We start from the raw sequence: 13,602 nt of genomic DNA, 5'->3' as shown, positions 1-13,602 counted from the left end.
TATATAAATTATTTTTTGATAAATTTATTTTTATAATATTTAAATATTATTTTTTAAAAAATATTTAAATGTTATTAATAAATAATTTTTCAATAAAATCTATTTTTCAACCTCATTTTTTTATAAAATTATAAAAAAATTAATGAGTTCACAGTATTATTAAATATATAAAATTTTTAAAAAATAAATATAATAAATAATTGTTTTTTAAATTGAGTGTTGTCATGTTACACCACTCTCATGAACATACAACCACCCATGGCAATGCCAACGGTAGCAAGCTCAAACCATCGACATGGCTGTTAAACCTTCAACAAAAAGAACCAAAACGGTAGCACAAACGTGGATTCAAGGAAAAAGTGAAGTAACAAGACCTAAAGAACACAAGGAAGTGTCGTACAACCTCAAACAGGAGATAAGAAAACGGCACATGTATCCACTGTGTCACTGCATCATGTACAAGTAAATAAAACGACAAAACTACTCAGATGTTTAGACGCTAAACTTCGAAACATAAAAAAATCGACACCGTACTATAAACTCCCTTCTTCAACCTTCAGCTTTCTGTTGGTTCCCGCCAAACCTTCAACCAGATTGGAATCAAATCTTCAACACACATCAATGTGCAAAATTGGTTGATGTCCATTGAAGTAAAAAGTAGATTCCAAGTTTTGGTTGCAGAGTCAAGTCAAGATGCTTCAATCTTGGTATCTCTCATGGCATTCAGATGTGTTTTGCCAAAGTCTACTGATGCACAATCAACCTTAGTTTCAATAAACAAAAATAGTTCTGTGTCCCAAGAAAGAGGGTTTCACTTTCGAACTTTTGTTGTAATTCAAGCTCAATATTAAAAAAAAAAACACTTACTTCCATTCAAAGATTAGTTTTGTAGAAACAATCTTGGTGTCAAGTTAAAGCATGTTGAAGGATTGATCATTGGGTCTCATCTCCATTTCTGAGTACCCAAACCAATTACGAGTTACGAGTTACGAGTATATTTTTCTTGCACAACATCACCATCTCATCAATAGTTAAGAACAATTTAGCCAGGATTTAGGCAAAACCATGGATTCCAGGAGCATATTTACTTTTCGGAACAAGAGATTTTATTATTTAAAACAACATAATACACTAAAAGCAAGCACTCTTAAAAGAATGCTTCTTATTAATATTGTCTTTGGAGCTTGCTACATCTGATAAACAACTGTTATATAGGACCTTTGGTCAGTAATAGATCTGATTTTTCCTGAGTATAGATGAAAATTAACTTACCAATGTACTACTTGATGGTATAACCACGTTTCATAACATATTGAACCAGCTCTCCAATCTTGTCTTGGCCAATATATCTATTTCCACTTTCATCCACGTGGCTAAGGGCTGCAAATGTTTGCTTGTTTGGGGGAGATACACCGAGGGCTTTGAAAGCATATGCAATGTCTTGCTTGCTGAGGAGGCCATCTCCGTCAGAATCAAAACGCCTGAATATGCTTAGCCATTGTTCCTCAGTGGGCAGAATAGGTAGACTCTTAGTCTTAGTAGTAGTTCTGATGCAACTTTTATCTACATTAGGCTTGCAAACGGATTTCGACATTGGGAAACTGAGAAAGAAGAAACTCGGGCAAGGCTATGCTAGCTTTGTTGTTTGAAGTTTAAGCAGGGTTGAGTTTAAATAGGCTGGTATGGTGGCTTTCTGCTATATTTCTCTGCAGCTTACAAGCCCAGGGAAATTTCCCACTAAATGAGAGGCAACCGCATATTTGGATTCTTGTAATAAGTCGAAAACGCGTCTATCTTTTGACTCCTTTGTAGCTCACCGGCTTATTTCCTAAAGAACTTTTCTTTTCATCGGCTGAAACTTTTCTCAAGTTAGTGGAATCATATTTGCTATACAAATTTTAGACAGCAAAATAGAGTCGTGTACGTTAAACTAGAATTAGATTCTTGATTATACTTCATGACCAAGTTTGGTTTATGGAAATGTCGAGGCAATTGGGAAGTGGATTGTAGCATATTCATCTTTGTCAACAACAATTTACCACCTACTGGCGAGGTCCTAAACACTGTTCCATCTGTATATACCTTTCATTGTTGTGATACAAGTTCTTTATCTGTTTTTTTTAGGTATGACTTTGCATTATTACAATTTAGAAGTTGTTATATCCTTAACCAAAATGGTATTTGGCTTTGGCGTTTCGGACAGAATTTTTCGTCCAAAAAAAACTAATTTCCAGAAAATACTAACTTTTTCTGACAAACTGTTGCATCAGAAAAAGCTGATTTTCTGATATCACAAATTCTATATTTGGTAGCTCTCTTTGTTAATTAATAAACCTGGTAAAGTTAATAAAATTGTCTTTACCTTTCAAAAGAATTATACATGATTTGTCAACACTGAGAATAAGAATAAGAGAAAGGAGAAGAAAAATTAAAAACTTTGTACCATGAATATTATTTTGCAAAACCAATTATTTTGTTTGCCATAGGTGTGTCAATTGTGCATTTGCTGTCCCTCCTTTCTCTTCCCCTGCCTCCAACCCCAACACAAATATATAAAATAAAATTAAAAATTATGTGAAACAAAGATCAATTTACAGAGCATTCACAGAGTTTAAAATATTAAGGACAACTCCTTTTCTCTGGGAGAAGGCCTCAAAGAGCTAAAGTTTCTATTGGGTAGCTATTCTTTAAAGAAAAATTGGAAAGAGAGCTAGTGTTACTTCAATCAATTGATAGCAATTAGAATTAATGTTCCTAAAAATATCATATTAATAAAAAAAACTTACGAAAAATTTTAGATGAAATTTTTAAGACGGATATCCAACTTAAAACTAATTGATAATATAGGTGGAGAGACTTTGTAGCATTCATAATGATCAGTCCTAAACCCCATTACACGAACATTTCTATGACAATCAAAATGATGTAAAAAGGAAGGAAAAAACATTATAATTCTATAGTGTGCTCATTTTCATGTGATTACATAAATATGCAGCTTGCAACATGTATGATGAACACTTGTTTTTGCTTTCTTCTAAAAGTTGAAGGGGATGGAAAGAAGGTAAGAAAACACTTTGTTGAGAAAGTTATGTCCAGGCGAAAATTATATTTTGACTAAGAGCCTTTTCTAGGAAATACACAGTTAACGAATCCGGAGTAAATATTTTACCCTCTTTTTTGTTTCTTAGTCCATATCTCTCATGCCTTCTCTCTGTATATTACTTAACTAAAGAAAATTCTAGTTTCTGAGTTAAAAGGCTTTGCAACGTTATGCCTACTTAAGTACTGAAAATTCTAATTAACAATAAACATGGGCACAAGTTAGTTTGCAGCCCCCGTCCTGGAGACACACCTGCAATGGTGGAGCTCGCTTTTTGGAGTTAAAATAAAAGGGGGACTTGGAAGTTACAAACTTGTACCCTAACAACCCAGGACAACTTTGATCACCTTTGGACAAACACCATAACCCTATTCAAGCCCATATACAACCAGGTTCCAATTCTTAAAAAAATGAAAAATGGATGGAAGAGCAAACAAATTGAAGGCAAAAACACAAAGAACAAACAAAAAAAAAAGGAGAGCAAATCAAAATCAGAAAAATTGAAGAAAAACAACAAAAATGGAAGGGAAGATTAAAAGGAAAAAGATCAATTAAAAAAGGGAAAAAGATCAATCAAATCCCAAAAATCCTTCCACAAATTGAAGGGTTTTATATCAAAAAGTCCTCCCGCGGAATTAAAAAAATCAAGAAAAATAAAATTAAAGATTTGTAATTAAATCAAGATTGTAAAAAACACATATAAAAAAAAAAAGAAAAAAAATTACACAAGAAAACTTAGCAAAAAAGTGTTCTTGGTTTTTTTTTTTTTTTTGGGTTTTGAAATTTTTATATTTAGATCTAGGAATTTTGGGGAAGTTTAGAAAAAATGAGTAACATGAAGAAAGTGGCTTAGGTTATTTTTTAGAGAGGATTTTATAACCTAGTGAAACAACGTAATTTTGGTAATTGAGCATTTGGGCTTTGGGTTAGTTGCCACGGGCCAATTTTGATTAAACCCTCTCATCAGGCCTACGTCTTGGGCTATTAGGTTGGTAGGTTTTCCAAGCTACCTTACTTGAATCCTTAGACATTTGATTGCAGCCCACTTGACCAAAACCACTCTATTTAAATGTTGGTCCACCATTCACCTACCAAATATGGGCTTGAGCCTTCATGTTACTCATTTTATTTATTTATGTTTATTTACTTTTTTTATTTTGTTTTTGGTATTAATGAAAAGTAAAATATTATAAAATAAAGTTTTGTTTTAAATCATAATTAGGTTAGGATGAAATTATTACAACCATAATTAGTAGAATAAAATTATAAAATAAAAAAATAATGAAGATTTGTAATTATTTAAAAATAAATCTTTTTAAATGAAATTTTTAAAGGAAGTTGCAAGGGGTAATTTTTCTTAAAATTTTTAAAAGGAAAATAATTATGGAACCTTACCATAAGGGTTGGGGGTGATCCCATAAATATATTTTACCAAAAAGATTTATTTATAAATAATTAATAAGAACATAGATAAATAAATTATTTGAATTTTTTAAATATAATTTTCATAATGAATGCTTAATATAAAATAAATAGAAGTCCTCTAATGATGGAATTTCAAGAATGTTTTAAGGAATAATTTTCTTGAAAATTTATAGGTGAGAAAATCTTTTTAAATTTTATAAAAAAGATTGGGGAATTTAGAAAGAATTCTTAATATTTAATGACATTTTATTTATTTCAAAATAATAATAAATTGAAGAAATAATTAAGAGAGATAAATTAAGATATCGAAGTAAATTAATTTATTAAGGTTAAAAAAACACAAAATTAATTAGGTATTATTTTGAATGGACATTATGAGGGTGCTAATCCTGTAATTGTGATTCCAAACCTAATCAATTTCGTAGATCGAAACCTATTTTTTTAATGAATTTAAGTCAAGCCTAAAACTTCATTAAGAATATAGATTTAATTAGGTGATTAATAGCACCTAAATTAAAATGATTGATGGTGACTCCTATGTCAAATGGTTGAGTTTTAGGACTCATAACGTTATAATAATTGTTATACAATGATGATAGCTTGAGTAGAAATATGATGGGTTTATGGAAACAAATTTGGCATCTAAACATTCCAAGGAAAGTCATCTCATCTTTGTAGAAGGCAATTAACGATATTCTCCCAACCCATAAAGCATTAATTCAAAGGCAAATAATTACTGAAGTTAATTGCCCTTCTTGTGATGTTGAGTTGGAAACGGCGTTCCATTGTTTTTGTTGCTACCCACTAGTTAGGGCGATTTGGTTAATCTCAAAATAGGGTTAATTTTAGGCAAATGGATGTGATGTTCTCTTCTTTGCAAGATTGGATACTTCATTTATTCAACCTCATGGAGAAAAAAGAGATTGAAGAAATCGTGAGTGTCCTATGGGCCTTATGGAAAGCACAAAACATGAAGATATTCAAGAACCAGAGTCTTGGGACAATGCAGTTGAATTACCTGGCACTTTGATAGAACAATACAGGTCTGTTAATGCGATAAGGATAAAGAGGATGAACTCTCACCAACAAAGTACATCTAAGTGGGGAACGTCAAGGAAAGAAAACTGAATGTGGATGCAGCTAAATTTGAGATAGCAGGTGAAAGGTGGATGGGAGCAGGCTTTGTTGCTCGCAACATGTCAGGGGGAGGTAGAATTAGCTGGCACAAGAAGAAAGCTTACCAGTCAAACGGTAGAAGCAGCTGAATTATCTGCCTTGGTTTGGTCTTTACGTTATTGCCAAAGGGAGAATACTGTGATAAAAGAGATTGAATTGGATTGTAAGGCGGTGGTTGATTGGATTAAAGGAAGACATCTGTCGGGTGTCTGGGGCCATATTATAGAAGATTGTCTCAATGTAATGGTGAGCATTTATTGTGATACTATTCTCTATTGTCCAAGGAAGTGTAATGAAGGAATGCATTTGCTGGCTAAAAGGGCAAAAGACATGAGCGACGAAGCCGTGGCTTGGCTCGATATGTCTCATATGCCTAATGACATTCAACCTGTTATTATGAGAGAGTTTAGAAGCTCATTTGAAGGTTGTTAGGTTGAGAGTGGTTTTTGTATTCTCCACGATTATACGGTTGAAAGGGTACTCATTTTCCCTTATGTATGATTTTTATCCCTCAATTTTTTCATGAAAAGGTTTTTAATGTGGCTCTTTAACCATGCATAGAGATGGTTTTTTTTTTTTAAGTTATTCTAAGTAGTTGTAATTGTTTCCTTTTATATGTCTTAGATGTAATTCATTTTGATGAAGTAATGAAATCATCTTTTACTTCCAAAAAAAAATGTGTCAATTTCATTCATTGTGAACTCGCTAGCAACATCATAAATAAAAGACCATTGAATCTTAAATGGATTTCCCTAATTAAGGTTAATGACAGCAAACAAGTCAAGTTTGGATTGAGTTATTTATTGTTTTATGCCAATGGGATTATTCAGGTTATTGATTTTTGTTTTAGATGATTCAAATTATAATCCCCCACTTTGTATAATTCATCAAAGTGGATTAATTTTTATATGCAGAGTCCAAACAGGAAAAAGGGAACCCGAAACTGAGGGTGCAAAATTTCCAATTTCTGAGGCACACTCCAAAGTGACCCATTATTGACGATTTTTGTGTTATCCAAAGACTTGTCACTGGCAAGAATTGTTTGAATTAAGCCTTTAGAAAGAGTGAAAAAAGACATTTTAGTAAGTAAATCCATAGTATTGCTTGAACTTGATGGAGGCAAGAGGACAAACAAACCAACAAAATGCTGATGACAAAACAGAATGAGATGAGAAAACACACCGAGCACACTGTGCCTGGCTTGATCCATCTTGGTAATTCATCATTAATATGTAAATACTAGTTTGTTTTACTCCAAAGTAAACATAAACAAACCATCAAGCTGTTATATAACAAGAAAAGAGATCATTCCTTCCTGGGATTTACTCCCAATCGATTATTTATTGCAACCGAAGTGTATACCAAACTTAGCTTACCCGATTTTACTTTGCATAACGAAGTCCTACAGCATATTGAACCACAGCGTCCAACTCATCCTCACTTACGTACCCGTCTCCGTTTTCATCAGCATGATGAAGTGCTGCAAGGGTTCGGAAGACTGGGACTCGTGAACCAAGTTCATTGAAGGCTTTCTTAAGCTCTTCCTTGCTGAGGCGGCCATCTTTATTGCTGTCAGAGCGCCTGAATACTTCTTTCAGTTGTTCCTTAGATAAGGGCAAGGGTGCGTGCTTAGGCTTCGAGGTGCCATTACCCCCAACCCTTCTGCAGTTTGGATCCACATCAGTCAGAGCCATAGGAAATATGGAGCCTGGTGGTGCTGGATAGGAGAAACCTGTGTAGGAGAGTATATGCTTGCTTTGCCTTATGACGTTTAGGCAGGGCCGGGGTTTTTATAGAGATTATTTCTCCAAAATATCCTCTTTTTGCAAGTTCAAAAGCATATGCCTTGTTTAGGCTGAGTTTTCTTGAAGTTTGTTTTGCAATTTGTGACTGATCAATTCAAAGTAAGACCTGGATTTGCATCCAAATTTGACACTATTGATCAAGACTTCCACGAATCAGATTTTTATTCAGAATTCTCAGACTGCAAATTGCAACATCAATCACGTCCATTCGCAATTATCTAGAATTAGGTTCTTGGTAAGTGGAATCAATACCTTAAATAAAATAAAAAAGTATAAAACATACAGCTTGCCCGTCAGTAACCCATTTGCTGCATTTGGGAGATTGAAATGTCTTTGTATTAATACCATGAATCGTTTCTACTAATCAGGGCCTTAGGGAATTCTTAACTCTTAACACTCACCGCTAATTTTCTTATTGCTTGTTTCCTTGTATTCTTTCAAGTTGATGGAGCTCTTCACCCACCCAAATGCAGGTGATCAATGTGAGTTCTCGTGATCTAGTGCATTTCGTTTTAGAAATGTTAGCATGGTTTTTAAGTCTCCTCATGGAAAGGAGATTCTACAATACATGGATATGCTTACTGGCATCAAGTCAAGGATTGCTCAGAATCAGAATATATGTATATCACTTTCTCCCCTGTTTATGGGTAGACAAAGCAACCGTGATAGGGAGTTATCACGACTCTGTCCTAAGTCCTAACACCACTTTCTACACTTCGGACTAACTTTCAACCAAATCAAAGGACCTGACAGGAACTACGACTGGGATTCTCTGTCCCTTTTGCATGGTATGAAACAGAATGAGTCAGCCATTGTTATGCTCAACAAGTTAACCAGAATATATAATTTCAATATCTGTCCTCCATTTTTCCATAGAATCCGAAACTCAAATGCTTTTTGCCGGTGGTGTGGTTCTTTCCTTTACCATCAGTTACAGAGAATCCAGACTATATATATTTGCCTGTGGAGTGAGAATTCCTAATAATGGTGCAAATCAGAATTTACCCTTTTCTTCCCTTCACTGACAATGGTTCAGGGTTTCAAGTTTCTTTCAGTTCACAATGATTCCTTGCTCAATTACTGAATAAGTTTATCACCTCAGTAGAAAGCAAGTATTTTTTTCTCAACCTGAGGGTAAATAAAATTAGCTAAGAGGGGAATCAACAGCATAACTTATAACTTATGAGAAAGCCCACTTTGGGTATGGATTGTGTCATGAAACCTACCAAGCAGACAAATACATTGGGACCAAAAATGAGCTTATAGTAAACTTCAAGTGACTAACAATTATCTACTCCGCAATTAAAGGAAGAAATTTTATTGAATTTGTGATAAAAGAAATTTTACATCAATTAAATTAGGGATATTTTGATAATATAAATATAATAAGACTCTCTTTACTTATTGTCAATTAGTTTTAAATTGGATGTTTATCCTTTACGTGAGAGAGAGTATCAAAGTGATAATAAAAAAAATCTCATATAAGTTAAATTTGTTTTATTTTAAAGCATAAATATAACAAGCATCTCTCTGCATAATGTCAATTGATTTTAAATTGAATGTTTATCTTAAAAATTCAGCAAAATTTGCATATATCAACAAGGGCTGCCAGGAAATAAGAGCAAGCAGGAAAACTCGACACAGCAGAACCTTTTCATTAGCATGGTATATATGAAAGTTTAACATCTAACAAGCATCTACTAAATGTACATTACCTGAACACAGCAATTTTCACTTTCTCTTCTACAATACAAGTTCATGGAGGAGGGCTCCTATTTGAAGACGATAAAGTAGGTTTGCATGAAGGTGAGAATCAAAAGGGTAGCAACAGCAAATTGAGAAACAATAGCCCATGGCTTACCAAAATAGTTACGCCTGTAAAAAGCGTGCCATCTAGACCACCAATGATGGCAATATCCATTCACTTGCTCACAAAGTCTCAAATAGTGGAACTCTTTCACGTAAGAATCCTGATATAGAGTCTTAAAGAACTTGGCTGAGTCCTCTGGAATCAGCCAGTTATCTATAATGTCATTATCACATAGAATGTCCATGTCCTTGGGTGTGCTGATGAGGTGGCTTAGAATTATGACGTAAGATGTGACTCTAGGAGTACAATTTGGATAACACTGCTCAAAACTGATAAGATTCCTGAAGATGGTTTCTGTGGTCTCTTGGATTAGCAAAGATGGCATTTCAAGGATGCCATTGCTAAATCTTATATCCAATATGCTACTGGATGCAACTTTCCTGAATTTGATTCCAGCTTCTTTGATACTTGTGGCAGAGGGAAAGGGTTGCCATCCAAAGCAATGCTGGTTATCTTCACCTCTGTATGGCAAAAGCAATGACTTCCTCAACAAGTCCAGAATATGTTTGATCTCCTGGTTGGCAAAAAGGTGAGGTTCAATGGAATGTTTATCGGATGAGAAAATGTTACCAAAGAATTCACGGGTAAGTTCAACCAGGGACTTGCTTTCACTAGGACTAGCAGTCAAGCGAAACATGCGCTCAAGCACTAGCCAAGGTATTTGGTTTTCTAGCAAAATCAAGTCATGATATAAATATTGGAGCATACAGGACATGGTGAATACAGGGTCATCCTCGTCCTTGGCCACCAACCCAGCATCCTTACGGAACAGCTCAATAATAAAGCAAGCATCAAGCACCAAAATTTTCACAAATTCATCTGAGCTGAAACCAATTGTACCTGCATAGCACTGACGAGCCTCTTCCTCGACCTCCCAGATGACATCAATGCACTGCCTCAACCTTGCCTCTGGTGAATGGGATCGAGACATAAGACCTTGCAAATACTTTAATTTGATCTTTTTCGTGTCTGGCAGGTTTGGTTTGCCATGGTGAAAAGGCCCAATTGAAAATGCATTGGGGATATATGCTTGTTCTTTGTGCCTGTAAAGTATGCTTGGTGTCTTGAAGATGCAACACCTAGATGGCATGAAAGTACTGCCCTCTCCCATCAAATTTTCCAGGGAAGATGCCAGTAATTCAGTGGTAGAATTGATAGAAATAGCATGATCTCTTCCATCCAATGCCTTTATAGTGCTGTTCTTGTTCATTTTTTTCCCTTTCTTTCCTCAAGCAGAATTCCTTTCTGGAAAAACATAAGAAAGAAGAAAAAAAAATTAGTAACAGATACCAAAATAACATGTAAAGATGTTATAAGGTGCTCACTCAAAAGAAAATTCGGCTTCTCGATTCAATCTTCAAATCTACAGACAAAAGTCTGTTGGATAATGGAGTTAGTACTGAAAATTTATGGTCAACAAAAGGCAAAAATTAGATATAATAACAAGCATGATTGCATCTTCAGGAGCAAAGCTTTGTGAGAACTGTTGGGGTTAGGCCCTTTTATATTTGAGGTATGGGTAGTAGGACAATAGTTCAGCGTCATATTTCAATGGGAATAAAGCAGATTAAAGGAATAAAATATTATAAAGTTAAAGCAAAAGATAAAGCATATCTAATCTTTTTCTTTTTTTTTACTAATATTTCAGTCTGACATTAGTAATTTTTCTTGCTGTATGCTGGTCTTTAATCCTTCTAGGATATAGACACTTTTGTTTTCTAAAGTATCCTTTGTAAATCTTTTGTTGCTAAATTAATATGAATATAAAGTAAAATAACACAATCTCTATCAATAATCTGACAATTTTAAATACAATATATTAAAATGATACGAGAACGATAGGGAGTTAAATAAGTTTAGGTTTAAAATTATCGTATTTCATATTTTAAATGTGTCAACACGCTTAACACATGATATTAGAATTAAACCCGCTTAATTTACATATAACACATTTAACTTATTTAATTAATCATATTGTCATATCAATTCATATAACATGACATGTTTAACTTGTTTATAATACTTATTTAAACAAATAGGTTAATGTAAATAGTGTTTAAATGAATTTATCATATATATCATACTCATATCATGTCATATAAAATTTAATTCGACTTGTTTAATAATTGTTAATTAATTATATCTTATCTTATAACATATATAATAAATATATTTTGTACGTGTTTAAAATCTTAACATTATTAATTAATCATGTTCTAAATGCACAGAAAGATGCTAAAAGAATTTTTGATAAAGTAAATGGTACCCTTGTATTTACATAAAGTAATGTGTATGCTTCCTTATAGAATTCTTGATTGTCATGTTATCCATTGAAGAATAAGAATAATAAAAGAATGGACAGAGAGCCAAAGTTTAGCATTATGGATTGAATTTAGATAGAAATGGGTTTGTTCATGTGACATTAGAAAAAAAGAAAAAGATCACTTGGGTAATTGGTAGGGTGAGATTGGGTTAAACAATCTTTGACTATAACCCATTTAGAATCTGGAATATCTTTAACTATACTTTAAGGAAGATTCCATTGTTCCTTTTCCATGAGTTGTAACAAGACAATTAATTAATTAATAAGAGTAATGATTATTATAACTCTTTCCAACTTTTACTCTATGCTTTATAGTCCAAAAGGCATAAATGCCAGCTTATCCAAGAGATGCTTACAAATCAAGTTTGTGGATTCTTGTTGCTCTATGTTCCAGAAGGTTCCACGGTTAAAGTTTGGAAAAAAGGAGATTCTAAATTCTAAAATAATAAAATAATATTTACTCCTACTTTTAAGTGTTCTCAACTACCAAATTTAACCCATTAAAATTCACTAATTAATTAAATTATTAGTAATCTTAGATTTAACATTAAATTGCTTTTTATCGGGATACCACAAGGAGCCACATTAGTATTGTTGGCCAACTTTTCTTAGACATTAATTTTTGACAGGGGTGAGTATATATTCGGTAAGTTTGGTCGACTAGGTTTTAAAATTTCAAAAACCGAATTAATCAAATTATTATTAAAAAATAACTAAATTTATTGAATTATATATTAAAATTGAAAATAATCGTAATTGATTTATTTTGATCGATTTGGTTAATTCAATCAATTCTAATTATTAATATTATTAATAATATATATGAAATATATTTAAATAACTTTGCTTAATGTTTCAATATTATTTTAATGATAAAGCTTAAATGTTTTCAACTTAATCTTGTGTGTGTGCGTCTATATATAATATTTAAAAATATATATTATTAATGATTTATTTTTTAATTAATTTAATTTTAAATTTTAAATACTAAAAATCTACCAAAAGAATAAAAAAATTATCCCTCTTAATCAGTTAATATTAAAACTGGAAAAATTAAATCAAATTAATTAAATTTTGTTATAAAATAAATCTAAAAGAACAACCATAACAGAAATATAAGAGAAAGAATTTAAAGGGAAAGAATTTAAAGGGAAAGAAAATATTTAGGAGGAGAGAATAAATCTTATTGAAGTATGTATACAAATGAACTAAGGGGGTCTATTTATAGGCAAATAATCATTTTACAAGATGAAGATAACACTTAGAGATTAGATGAATTAAATCATAATCTAATCTGATTTACATCAAATTTAGATATAGATAACATAAATGAATATTCACAAAAATATTCATAACACTCCCCCTTAAATATCCATTGTATTAAGAATATGCCTCGTTAAAACCTTATTAGGAAAAAACCTCTTGGGAAAAAAATCCAAGTGAAGGAAAAAGAGTACATAATCTTTTCAAGAATACGCTTTTGAAATACTGCCTCATTAAAAACCTTATCAAGAAAACCCAGTGGGAAAAAACTTGATGAAGGAAAAAAGAGTACAGTGCTTATTTTACTCCTCCTGATGACTGCATTATAGAGATCTTTAAAATGATGCATTCCAACTTTTCAAATGTTGCAGTAAAAAGAGCTTTAGTGAACAAATCTACTAGATTGTCACTTGGCTGAATTTGTTGAACACATATTTCACCATTTTCTTGAAAATCATGAGTGAAGAAGGATTTGGCAAACTATGTGTTTTGTTCGATCGCCTTTAATATATCTTTCCTTCAATTGTACTATGCAAGCAATATTATCCTCATATAACATTATTAGAATTTCCTTCTTGGTTGACAAGCCATACATATCTCGAATATGTCGAGTTACAGATCTTAACTAGACACATTCACG

General features: G+C 32.6%; 2 protein-coding genes across 2 annotated transcripts; both read right to left on the bottom strand.

Moving 5' to 3' along the window:
* Nucleotides 1–7,083: 7,083 nt before the first annotated feature.
* Nucleotides 7,084–7,395, bottom strand: LOC110427934 (polcalcin Cup a 4-like). Its single transcript, XM_021443579.2, has one exon. It carries the CDS (start codon nucleotides 7,393–7,395, stop codon nucleotides 7,084–7,086), a length of 312 nt encoding a protein of 103 aa, XP_021299254.1.
* A 1,703-nt stretch (nucleotides 7,396–9,098) lies between these two features.
* LOC110427822 (UPF0481 protein At3g47200-like) lies at nucleotides 9,099–10,872 on the bottom strand. The gene is made up of 2 exons (XM_021443437.2): nucleotides 10,702–10,872; nucleotides 9,099–10,621 (listed from the first exon to the last, which is right to left on the bottom strand). The coding sequence occupies exon 2, from the start codon at nucleotides 10,584–10,586 to the stop codon at nucleotides 9,279–9,281; it is 1,308 nt and encodes a 435-aa protein (XP_021299112.1). The 5' UTR covers nucleotides 10,587–10,621; nucleotides 10,702–10,872; the 3' UTR covers nucleotides 9,099–9,278.
* Between the last annotated feature and the right edge of the window lie 2,730 nt (nucleotides 10,873–13,602).

This window comes from Theobroma umbraticum, unplaced genomic scaffold (assembly GCF_002168275.2).
Source record: "Theobroma umbraticum cultivar Fairchild unplaced genomic scaffold, ASM216827v3 scaffold_239.0, whole genome shotgun sequence".
In the NCBI taxonomy this organism is placed as follows: Eukaryota; Viridiplantae; Streptophyta; class Magnoliopsida; order Malvales; family Malvaceae; genus Theobroma; species Theobroma umbraticum.
This window is presented reverse-complemented; position numbering and strand designations above follow the sequence as displayed.